Below are 13,544 nucleotides of genomic sequence, written 5' to 3' on the forward strand. Positions count from 1 at the left end.
CATGCTGTCACAGACATAAATGAGTCCTCTATCTATCTCTATGGAGCTGCCCATGCTGTCAGATGCTATAATGGCACAGATATAAATGAGTCCTCTATCTATCTCTTATGCCTGGACAAAGCCCAGATCTAAGAAGAGTAGGATGAGTGACAACCACATTGAGATCTCTCTTTATTAGCAGCCAGACTTTTCTTTCTCCAGCTCCTTGAAGGGATACTTTGGGATTTTGCCCCAGTGTACTTCCCCAGAGTCAGATGAATTTGTGTATACCATTTTTTTACATCTCTGTGTCCAGCGTGAAGGAGGTTAGAGGTAGTTTCGTGAGCCAATGCTAACTAGCGTTAGCGCAATGACTGGAAGTCTATGGGTATCTACTAGCATGCTCTTTTTTTTTAAAGCTAACCTGGTCCCAGATCTGTTTGGCCTTTTGGCCTACTCTGTTCTCTTATGGCCATTTGTCATGACAATTCCATATGGTGTTGGCAAGAACAGACTGGCAGACAGGCTAGCTAAAAAGCCAAGATGATGTCTTAACCCAAACTAAGTGCCCGTAAAGGTTTGTGCTGCTGTCTGTCTGTCCAACACTATCTGCAGCTCTTCTACCATCATCCCCAGTACTGTACCAGCCTGCAGTGTCGGTATGGAAATTCAGCACTGGACGCCTCATACGCATCAACCCCACCAAAGCCTGGAACAAATGGACAGTTGGCTCCTTTAGTGGACAAACTGGGGGACTGCTCCACAGCGCCCCTAGTGGATCGGAGGACAAACAGCTCCCCCTGAGTGGACAAACTGGGGACTGCTCCACAGCGCCCCTAGTGGATAGGAGGACAAACAGCTCCCCCCGAGTGGACAAACTGGGGACTGCTCCACAGCGCCCCTAGTAGATAGGAGGACAAACAGCTCCCCCCGAGTGGACAAACTGGGGGCTGCTCCACAGCGCCCCTAGTGGATAGGAGGACAAACAGCTCCCCCCGAGTGGACAAACTGGGGACTGCTCCACAGCGCCCCTAGTAGATAGGAGGACAAACAGCTCCCCCTGAGTGGACAAACTGGGGACTGCTCCACAGCGCCCCTAGTGGATAGGAGGACAAACAGCTCCCCCCGAGTGGACAAACTGGGGACTGCTCCACAGCGTCCCTAGTAGATAGGAGGACAAACAGCTCCCCCCGAGTGGACAAACTGGGGGCTGCTCCACAGCGCCCCTAGTGGATAGGAGGACAAACAGCTCCCCCCGAGTGGACAAACTGGGAACAAGGGGCTGTTTCAGATATCTGGACTCTATTAACCAGGTGTCACTGTCCTTCTCTCTCTCCTCTCAAAAAAAAATGCCATTTAATTTTAAAATACTGAAATAACATGGATCATGCTCAGATGTGCCTCTTTTTTATTTCGTTTTCTTTACAGAGTAAGCGAAAGGTGTCTTTAAATGCTATTAAAAAAAACTCATACGATAAATAAATATGGTTGGCTATGTAATGCTTAGAACAAAAATATGTACACTACAAAGGTTTGTGGATACTGTGCATATAACATGTATACACTAACTAAATAATTTGTATAAAGTGATTTCTCATTCTCATTGTATTATATTTTATATATATATATATATATATATATACCACTCCCCTCCACTGCACCCTTCTGGTCAAACGTTGCCTATCAAACCAATGTTGCTACAGTCAGATAAAACGGATAATTGTGTCGCCTACTTTTTTAGTTTACAGACAATCTCCCCCCAGCAGACGTAGAATGTCAACCCCGGGAGTTAAACGGAAGAAATTCGTGTCCCTAAGCTGAGTTCCAGATTTACTTGTGTTGTCTTGCCAACTGTTATGATGTCACACCGCTGGTGGTAGTGGAGGGAAATAGACTTTACTTTACTTTTTGCTTCCTAACAGTTTACCCACAGTTTACCCACCGTTTACCCACAGTTTTACCCACAGTTTTACCCACAGTTTTACCCACCGTTTTACCCACCGTTTTACCCACCGTTTACCCACCGTTTACCCACAGTTTTATCCACAGTTTTATCCACCGTTTTATCCACCATTTACCCACAGTTTACCCACCGTTTATCCACAGTTTACCCACCGTTTACCCACCGTTTACCCACAGTCTTACCCACAGTTTTACCCACCGTTTACCCACAGTTTTACAGAAAAATTCACTCATTATTGGCAGTGTTACTTTTTCCATCACAACAGGCGATCAGAGTTTACCCACCTATTTCTGTTTGTTCTACCACTAACATCACTGACCGCAAGTCATGGGTTATTATGGCATTGTACTGTATGTTGTTGTCATGACACGTGACGATGACCATAGGAGTTGGCAATACAGTACAAACAGATGTGGGACTCAAGTTAGTTTCTCTCTCCTCCAAGCCAGTGTAAAATAATGATTTTGCGTTCCAAATGGCACCATATTCCCTACATAGTGCACTACTTTTGAACAGAGCCCCATGGGTCCTGGTAAAAAAAAAAAAAGTATTGCACTATGTAGGGAACATGGTGCCATTTTGGATGGACACTAAGTAAATGTACAGTTAAACATCATGGAGAGCACTTACTGACTTAGAAGTACCGCCTCCTAACTAATGATGCCTTCTGATAGGTCTGTTTCCTTTGTAGTACCGCCTCCTAACTAATGATGCCTTCTGATAGGTCTGCTTCCTTTAGTACCGCCTCCTAACTAATGATGCCTTCTGATAGGTCTGTTTCCTTTGTAGTACCTCCTCCTAACTAATGATGCCTACTGATAGGTCTGTTTCCTTTGTAGTACCGCCTCCTAACTAATGATGCCTTCTGATAGGTCTGCTTCCTTTGTAGTACCTCCTCCTAACTAATGATGCCTTCTGATAGGTCTGCTTCCTTTGTAGTACCTCCTCCTAACTAATGATGCCTTCTGATAGGTCTGCTTCCTTTGTAGTACCTCCTCCTAACTAATGATGCCTTCTGATAGGTCTGCTTCCTTTGTAGTACCTCCTCCTAACTAATGATGCCTTCTGATAGGTCTGCTTCCTTTGTAGTACCTCCTCCTAACTAATGATGCCTTCTGATAGGTCTGCTTCCTTTGTAGTACCTCCTCCTAACTAATGATGCCTTCTGATAGGTCTGCTTCCTTTGTAGTACCTCCTCCTAACTAATGATGCCTTCTGATAGGTCTGCTTCCTTTGTAGTACCTCCTCCTAACTAATGATGCCTACTGATAGGTCTGTTTCCTTTGTAGTACCTCCTCCTAACTAATGATGCCTTCTGATAGGTCTGCTTCCTTTAGTACCGCCTCCTAACTAATGATGCCTTCTGATAGGTCTGTTTCCTTTGTAGTACCTCCTCCTAACTAATGATGCCTTCTGATAGGTCTGTTTCCTTTGTAGTACCGCCTCCTAACTAATGATGCCTTCTGATAGGTCTGTTTCCTTTGTAGTACCGCCTCCTAACTAATGATGCCTTCTGATAGGATGGGGTCTGGTTTTGAAAATACTTTAAAACGCTAAATACTGTTATTATTAAAACCAAGGTTGGAATTGTTGCATTAAAACATTTTTCTGAGTGAGAAAAACAGAACACGCCATTTGTGCACTTTAGGCTGTCCTGTTAAAGAGGTGTCGGTGAGATAGGTCTTGTCTGTTAATGCCATGAGGTATAATGGAGACTGTTAAATAGGTATTGTCTGTTTATTAAACTCACTTTCCCCATCAGGACTAAAGAAACCAGGGTTAGGCTCAATTCCAGACAATTCAGGAAATACACTGAAATTACAATTCTTGTGCTTTTCAATTATGAAAATTTAGAATTTGGTTTTACTTTCTGAATTGAAATGGAATTGACCCCAACCCTGACGTTATGATCGATTCACACTACAGGGCCGACCCGAACAGTACTGGACTGGATATTATCTTTTCACATTGTCCTTTTCCAGTGTGTGGTTCAAGCAACTATGGTGGATACTGGATGTGTAACCAGCCCCTGTAGAGCTTGGCTTGGTGTGGCTCAGTAGTATGAAAAGGGTACTAGTACCACTTCACCTTTCCCCGACAACATCTCCACGAGCCTGGGCTAGTGCCCTAGTTTAGACCAGAGCCTGGGCTAGTGCCCTAGTTTAGACCAGAGCCTGGGCTAGTGCCCTAGTTTAGACCAGAGCCTGGGCTAGTGCCCTAGTTTAGACCAGAGCCTGGGCTAGTGCCCTAGTTTAGACCAGAGCCTGGGCTAGTGCCCTAGTTTAGACCAGAGCCTGGGCTAGTGCCCTAGTTTAGACCAGAGCCTAGGCTAGTGCCCTAGTTTAGACCAGAGCCTGGGCCAGTGCCCTAGTTTAGACCAGAGCCTGGGCTAGTGCCCTAGTTTAGACCAGAGCCTGGGCTAGTGCCCTAGTTTAGACCAGAGCCTGGGCTAGTGCCCTACATGTAACTGACAAAATAAAGGAAACGCTTGAGGAAATGAGGGATATTGTAAGCAGGTACTTCCCCACAGGTGTGGAATTAACATCCTGTCATTCTTAGGGTCATGTATAAAAATGCTGGGCAGGCCATGTTGGCCATTATTTTGGCTACCCTGGCTAGAAATCGCAGTGACTTTGAGAGGAGTGATTTGTTGGGACACGTTTGCCAGGTGCTTCAGTGGCAGACTGCTCCACTTGCTGATGTTTCACAATATGCCATGGTCGTCTCAGTCACCAGATCTCAACCAAATTTAACACTTCTGGGAGATTCTGGAGCGGCACCTGAGCGGCAGCGTTTTCCACCACCATCAACAAAACACACAATTATGGAATTTCTCGTGGAAGAACGGTATCGCACATAACCAAGGTAAGTAAGGGGGTATTTTCTGCGTACCCCCTGATAAATTGTAAACTTTTAGCTAAAACAGAATAATTATATAACTACTCTTTTTATATAATTACATCTGAACACTGACTGAATGCGCGTACATCAAGTAAAGTATCAACTGACTTGTTGCGTTGCGGCCATAGAAATATAATCCATAGAAGGGATTTGGAACTTTTCACTGGTAAACTCAAAATGGCTGCCAGTCCTGATTTGAATAGTCACTTTAGTTCTATTTGTCTTTGTCCTGTCAGTGAATAGCTAATCGGCCTTTTGCAAGTTTCAAAATACAATTGTGGGGGAAATATGTTTGGAAAGCAATTGCTGAAAAGAGAAGATTTAATCTGTCCGTACAGGCTACTATTTTGTATATCAACAGTGACGAACAGCACTGTTTTCCCAAAGTAACTCGAGCCTATTTTGGGACCATCACCAGTGAGAAGACTAGGCTACGCATATTCATGCTATCTTTATCATCGGCTGAGTCAGTGCTCCTGGAAAGTTGATTTAGTAGTCTACGGTAGCCTATAATATATATATTTCCTTCTTTTTATTGGCCCTGACCCATGTCAAGACGTTTTTATTCATCTGTTTGACAGGGGAAAGAGGAATTCCTAGTCAGTGGTACAACAGAACGCCTTCAACTGAAGTGTGTCTTCCATATTTAACACAACCCCTCTGAATCAGAGAGGTGTGGGGGGGGGGCTGCCTTAATCGACATCCACGTTTTCAGCGCCCAGCCTACAGTGGGTTAACTGCCTTGTTCATGGGCCAGAACGACAGATTTTTACCTTGTCAGCTCGGGGATTCGATCCAGCAACCTTTCGGTTACTAGCCCAACGTTCTAACAGACAGATCAATTAAAAAGAAACAAATATTCTGATCACGTCTCCTTTCATGTAGACCTAAATAACGTAGATTTGAATGAAATGTGTTTATAAAAATTTCCCCATGTGTGGAAATCCTCCAAAACGCTGAACTTTATTCAACTATGTGATTAAATGCGACGTTAGAATGTGTTATTACAATTTCCTGTAAATTACAATTACCTGTAAATTACAATTTCCTGTAAATTACAATTACCTGTAAATTACAATTTCCTGTAAATTACAATTTCCTGTAAATTACAATTACCTGTAAATTACAATTTCCTGTAAATTACAATTACCTGTAAATTACAATTTCCTGTAAATTACAATTTCCTGTAAACGGAGAATTGGGTGCCATTTGGGACACGGTTGTCTTTCTTTTTTTCAGGACCTCCGTGTTGGTCAGAGCGACTGATCTGGGATGAGCCGAAATCACTTCTGATTTTCAAGTGTTCTTCTTGTTTCAGGATCTTTCTTATCCACCTTATTGTCTTTAGGGGCCCTTGTACGGCAGCGCTGTGCTGTTACAGGGATGTCTAGTGTGTAATGCTAGTCATGCAGGCTGGTCAATCTTTCAGATGATGCTGCAGTACAAACCTTAGAGATGGAATCAGCAGGTGAGGGAAGCGGTGCCACTGGCTGCCTCACCACCATTGTTATTGTTGCAGACCTTAGACTATCTGTGATCAGTATAGTCTCTCACACACAGTACAGTCTCTCTATCACACAGTACAGTCTCTCTATCACACACACAGTACAGTCTCTCTATCACACACACAGTACAGTCTCTCTATCACACACACAGTACAGTCTCTATCACACACACAGTACAGTCTCTCTATCACACAGTACAGTCTCTCTATCACACACACAGTACAGTCTCTCTATCACACAGTACAGTCTCTCTATCACACACACAGTACAGTCTCTCTATCACACACACAGTACAGTCTCTCTATCACACACACAGTACAGTCTCTCTATCACACACACAGTACAGTCTCTATCACACACACAGTACAGTCTCTCTATCACACAGTACAGTCTCTCTATCACACACACAGTACAGTCTCTCTATCACACAGTACAGTCTCTCTATCACACACACAGTACAGTATCTCTATCACACAGTACAGTCTCTCTATCACACAGTACAGTCTCTCTATCACACACACAGTACAGTCTCTCTATCACACACACAGTACAGTCTCTCTATCACACACACAGTACAGTCTCTCTATCACACACAGTACAGTCTCTCTATCACACACACAGTACAGTCTCTCTATCACACACACAGTACAGTCTCTCTATCACACACACAGTACAGTCTCTCTATCACACACACAGTACAGTCTCTCTATCACACACACAGTACAGTCTCTCTATCACACACAGTACAGTCTCTCTATCACACACACAGTACAGTCTCTCTATCACACACACAGTACAGTCTCTCTCTCCCACACAGTACAGAGTCTCTCTCTTTCTCTCTCACACAGTACTGCAGACCTCATGGGTTGGTCTCTCAAATGCTGGTTTCTCTCCCACAGTGCTGTTAGTCCTCTGGGTTGGTCTTGTGACAGACCATAGATGCTAATCAAGTAGCCAGTGTGCAAGAGATTTGGTTGCTGTGCTGATTGCTCGGATGGTGTCCCACAGTGCTGTAGACCTCTGGGTCAGTCTGTCAGACAGTCTTTCAGATAGTCTATATCTCACACAGTGCTGTAGTCTTTGTCGGTTGATCTCTCAAATAGTGCTGCAGACTTCTAGGTTGGTCTCCCAGACAGTCTCCCTCTCTCATACAGTGCTGCAGGGCCCCTCACTGTCCTCCTCGCTCTCATCCCACACTGCAACACCTCCCATGGCTCCTGCCTGGACGTGGCCAACTCTCGGCTGGGTTTGGAACCTAGAAGACGGGGAATGAGACAGGGAATTAGACCCTTCATCAACCTGTATTATAATGTAGAAGGAACCAGTACTCCTTACCTTAGCTTTTTGAAGTTAGGAAATGTCTGCCTCTCAGTGGCTTGAACCGGTCTGAAGCCTTGTGGTGTATTCTCCTTTACTGGTGCTGCATCTTCCTAGTTCACACAGTGTAAAGGGAACAGGATTAGATATCTCCCTAGTTCACATCGTGATAAAGGAACAGGATTAGATATCTCCCTAGTTCACATCGTGATAAAGGAATAGGATTAGATATCTCCCTAGTTCACATCGTGATAAGGGAACAGGATTAGATATCTCCCTAGTTCACATCGTGATAAGGGAATAGGATTAGATGTAGATACTGTAGAAAACATTGTAGCAGAGATCATATCTGTCCTGGCCAGATCCTAGCCTGGTCCCTATTCTTTTTGCAATGACAAGACAAGTAGCTACCCTTTGCCTTGATGACAGCTTTGCACATTATTGGAATTCTCTCAACCTGCTTCACCTGGAATGCTTTTCCAACAGTCTTGAAGGAGTTCCCACCTATACTGAGCACTGCTGGCTGCTGTTCCTTCACTCTGTGGTCCAACTCATCCCAAACCATCTCAGTTGGGTTGAGGTCAGGTGATTGTGGAGGCCAGGTCATCTGATGCAGCACTCCATCACTCTCCTTCTTGGTCAAATAGCCCTTACACAGCCTGGAGGTGTGTTGGGTCATTGTCCTGTTGAAAAACAAATGATAGTCCCACTAAGCGCAAACCAGATGGGATGGCGTATCGCTGCAGAATGCTGTGGTTGCCATGCTGGTTAAGTGTGCCTTGAATTCTAAATAAATCACAGACAGTGTCACCAGCAAAGCATCCCCACACCATCACACCACCTCCTCCATGCTTCACAGTGGGAACCACACATGCGGAGATCATCCGTCCACCTACTCTGCGTCTCACAAAGACACCACGGTTGGAACCAAAAATCTCAAATTTGGACTCATCAGACCAAAGGACAGATTTCCACCAGTCTAATGTCCATGGCTCATATTTCTTGGCCCAACAAGTCTCTTCTTCTTATTGGTGTCTTTAGTAGTGGTTTCTTTGCAGCAATTCCACAATGAAGGCCTGATTCATACTGTCTCCTCTGAACAGTTGATGTTGAGATGTGTCTGTTACTTGAACTCTGTGAAGCATTTATTTGGGCTGCAATCTGAGGTGCAGTTAACTCTAATGAACATATCCTCTGCAGCAGAGGTAACTCTGGGTCTTCCTTTCCTGTGGCGGTCCTCATGAGAGCCAGTTTCATCGTAGCGCTTGATGGTTTTTGCGACTGCACTTGAAGAAACTTTCAAAGTTCTTGAAATTTTCATGATTGACTGACCTTCATGTCTTAAAGTAATGATGGACTGTCGTTTCTCTTTGCATATTTGAGCTGTTCTTGCCATAATATGGACTTGGTCTTTTACCAAATAGGGCTATCTTCTGTATACCACTCCTACCTTGTCACAACACAACTGATTGGCTCAAACGCATTAAGAAGGACAAAAATTCCCCAAATTAACTTTTAACAAGGCACACCCTGTTAATTGAAATGCATTCCAGGTGACTACCTCATGAAGCTGGTTGAGAGAATGCCAAGAGTGTGCAAAGCTGTCATCAAGGTAAAGGGCTGCTACTTTGAAGAATCTTAGATTAAAAAAATATTTTGATTTGTTTAACACTTTTTTGGTTACTACATGATTCTATATGTGTTATTTCATAGTTTTGATGTCTTCACTATTATTCTACAATGTAGAAAACAATAAAAATAAAGAAAAACCATTGAATGAGTTGTGTTTTAACTTTTGACTGGTACTGTATATATTGATATAATGGTACTGTATATATTGATATAATGGTACTGTATATATGTATATATTGATTTGATGGTACTGTATATATTGATATAATGGTACTGTATATATTGATATAATGGTACTGTATATATTGATATAATGGTACTGTATATATTGATATAATGGTACTGTATATATTGATATGATGGTACTGTATATATTGATTTGATGGTACTGTATATATTGATATAATGGTACTGTATATATGTATATATTGATATAATGGTACTGTATATATTGATATAATGGTACTGTATATATTGATATAATGGTACTGTATATATGTATATATTGATATAATGGTACTGTATATAGTGATATAATGGTACTGTATATAGTGATATAATGGTACTGTATATATTGATATAATGGTACTGTATATATTGATATAATGGTACTGTATATATTGATATGATGGTACTGTATATATTGATTTGATGGTACTGTATATATTGATATGATGGTACTGTATATATTGATATAATGGTACTGTATATATTGATATAATGGTACTGTATATATTGATATAATGGTACTGTATATATTGATATAATGGTACTGTATATATGTATATATTGATATAATGGTACTGTATATATTGATATAATGGTACTGTATATATGTATATATTGATATAATGGTACTGTATATATTGATATAATGGTACTGTATATAGTGATATAATGGTACTGTATATATTGATATAATGGTACTGTATATATTGATATAATGGTACTGTATATATTGATATAATGGTACTGTATATATGTATATATTGATATAATGGTACTGTATATATTGATATAATGGTACTGTATATATTGATATAATGGTACTGTATATATTGATATGATGGTACTGTATATACAGTTGAAGTTGGAAGTTTACATACACCTTAGCCTGAAGGTACCACGTTCATCTGTACACGCAATAGTACGCAAGTATAAACACCATGGGACCACGCAGCCGTCATACCGCTCAGGAAGGAGACGCATTCTGTCTCCTCGAGATGAAGTACTTTGGTGTGAAAAGTGCAAATCAATCCCAGAACAACAGCAAAGGACCTTGTGAAGATGCTGGAGGAAACAGGTACAAAAGTATCTTTATCCACAGTAAAACGAGTCCTATATCGACATAACCTGAGAGGCCGCTCAGCAAGGAAGAAGCCACTGCTCCAAAACCGCCATAAAAAAGCCAGACTACGGTTTGCAACTGCACATGGGGACAAAGATTGTACTTTTTGGAGAAAGGTCCACTATTTGGCCATAATAACCATCGTTATGTTTGGAGGAAAAAGGGGGAGGCTTGCAAGCCGAAGAACACCATCCGAACCGTGAAGCACGGGGGTGGCAGCATCATGTTGTGGGGCTGCTTTGCTGCAGGAGGGACTGGTGCACTTCACAAAATAGATGGCTCATGAGGAATGAAAATTATGTGGATATATTGAAGCAACATCTCAAGGCATCAGTCAGGAAGTTAAAGCTTAGTCGCAAATGGGTCTTCCAAATGAACAATGACCCCAAGCATACTTCCAAAGTTGTGGCAAAATGACTTAAGGACAACAAAGTCAAGGTATTGGAGTGGCCATCACAAAGCCCTGACCTCAATTCTATAGAAGATTTGTGGGCAGAACTGAAAGCGTGTGCGAGCAAGGAGGCCTACAAACCTGACTCAGTTACTCCAGCTCTGTCAGGAGGAATGGGCCAAAATTCACCCAACTTATTGTGGGAAGCTTGTGGAAGGCTACCCGAAACATTTGACCCATGTTAAACAATTTAAAGGCAATGCTACCAAATACTAATTGAGTGTATGTAAACTTCTGACCCACTGGGAATGTGATGAAAGAAATAAAATCTGAAATAAATCATTCTCTCTACTATTATTCTGACATTTCACATTCTTAAAATAAAGTGGTGATCCTAACTGACCTAAGAGTTGGAATTTTAACTAGGATTAAATGTCAGGAATTGTGAAAAACTGAGTTTAAATGTATTTGGCTAAGGTGTATGTAAACTTCCCACTTCAACTGTATATTGATATAATGGTACTGTATATATTGATATAATGGTACTATATGTGTTTATATATTGATATAATGGTACTGTATATATGTATATATTGATATAATGGTACTGTATATATTGATATGATGGTACTGTATATATTGATATGATGGTACTGTATATATTGATATAATGGTACTGTATATATTGATATGATGGTACTGTATATATTGATATGATGGTACTGTATATATTGATATAATGGTACTGTATATATTGATATGATGGTACTGTATATATTGATTTGATGGTACTGTATATATTGATATAATGGTACTGTATATATTGATATAATGGTACTGTTGTATATATTGATATGATGGTACTGTATATATTGATATGATGGTACTGTATATATGTATATATTGATATAATGGTACTGTATATATGTATATATTGATATGATGGTACTGTATATATTGATATAATGGTACTGTATATATTGATTTGATGGTACTGTATATATTGATATGATGGTACTGTATATATGACTATATTGATATGATGGTACTGTATATATTGATATAATGGTACTGTATATATTGATATGATGGTACTGTATGTGTTTATATATTGATATAATGGTACTGTATATATTGATATGATGGTACTGTATATATTGATTTGATGGTACTGTATATATTGATATAATGGTACTGTATATATTGATATAATGGTACTGTATATATTGATATGATGGTACTGTATATATGTATATATTGATATGATGGTACTGTATATATTGATATAATGGTACTATATATATTGATATAATGGTACTATATGTGTTTATATATTGATATAATGGTACTGTATATATTGATATGATGGTACTGTATATATTGATATGATGGTACTGTATATATGTATATATATTGATATAATGGTACTGTATATATTGATATGATGTTACTGTATATAGTGATATAATGGTACTGTATATATTGATATAATGGTACTGTATATATTGATATGATGGTACTGTATATATGTATATATTGATATGATGGTACTGTATATATGTATATATTGATATGATGGTACTGTATATATTGATATAATGGTACTGTATATATTGATATAATGGTACTGTATATATTGATATGATGGTACTGTATATATTGATATAATGGTACTGTATATATTGATTTGATGGTACTGTATATATTGATATGATGGTACTGTATATATTGATATGATGGTACTGTATATATTGATATAATGGTACTGTATATATTGATATAATGGTACTGTATATATTGATATAATGGTACTGTATATATTGATATGATGGTACTGTATATATGTATATATTGATATGATGGTACTGTATATATTGATATAATGGTACTATATATATTGATATAATGGTACTATATGTGTTTATATATTGATATGATGGTACTGTATATAGTGATATAATGGTACTGTATATATTGATTTGATGGTACTGTATATATTGATATAATGGTACTGTATATATTGATATGATGGTACTGTATATATTGATATGATGGTACTGTATATATTGATATGATGGTACTGTATATATTGATATGATGGTACTGTATATATTGATATGATGGTACTGTATATATTGATATGATGGTACTGTATATATTGATATAATGGTACTGTATATATTGATATGATGGTACTGTATATATTGATATGATGGTACTGTATATATTGATATAATGGTACTGTATATATTGATATAATGGTACTGTATATATTGATATAATGGTACTGTATATATTGATATGATGGTACTGTATATATTGATATAATGGTACTGTATATATTGATATAATGGTACTGTATATATTGATATAATGGTACTGTATATATTGATATGATGGTACTGTATATATGTATATATTGATGTGATGGTACTGTATATATTGATATAATGGTACTGTATATATTGATATAATGGTACTGTATATATTGATATAATGGTACTGTAT

General features: G+C 39.3%; 1 protein-coding gene and 2 long non-coding RNA genes across 10 annotated transcripts in view; 1 reads left to right on the top strand and 2 right to left on the bottom strand.

Moving 5' to 3' along the window:
- The first annotated feature begins 14 nt into the window (after positions 1-14).
- Positions 15-3,566, top strand: LOC115172995 (uncharacterized). Its single transcript, XR_003871526.1, has 2 exons — positions 15-3,412; positions 3,463-3,566. It is a non-coding gene; the product is annotated as an uncharacterized LOC115172995 (long non-coding RNA).
- A 2,178-nt stretch (positions 3,567-5,744) lies between these two features.
- LOC115172996 (uncharacterized) lies at positions 5,745-6,453 on the bottom strand. Its single transcript, XR_003871527.1, has 2 exons — positions 5,994-6,453; positions 5,745-5,857 (listed from the first exon to the last, which is right to left on the bottom strand). It is a non-coding gene; the product is annotated as an uncharacterized LOC115172996 (long non-coding RNA).
- A 673-nt stretch (positions 6,454-7,126) lies between these two features.
- Positions 7,127-13,544, bottom strand: part of si:ch211-67f24.7 (uncharacterized) — a 30,864-nt gene continuing 24,446 nt past the window's right edge. For 7 of the 8 annotated variants that reach the window (XM_029730935.1, XM_029730937.1, XM_029730934.1 and 4 more), the window contains 2 exons: positions 7,684-7,778; positions 7,127-7,603 (listed from right to left, as the gene is read on the bottom strand). In XM_029730935.1, the coding sequence (XP_029586795.1) occupies positions 7,495-7,603; positions 7,684-7,778 (204 nt within the window). In that variant the 3' untranslated portion in view covers positions 7,127-7,494. The remainder of the gene's footprint in view (positions 7,604-7,683; positions 7,779-13,544) is intronic. The other variant, XR_003871525.1, reaches the window with a different exon arrangement.

The sequence above is a fragment of the Salmo trutta genome, chromosome 33 (assembly GCF_901001165.1).
Source record: "Salmo trutta chromosome 33, fSalTru1.1, whole genome shotgun sequence".
NCBI lineage: Eukaryota > Metazoa > Chordata > Actinopteri > Salmoniformes > Salmonidae > Salmo > Salmo trutta.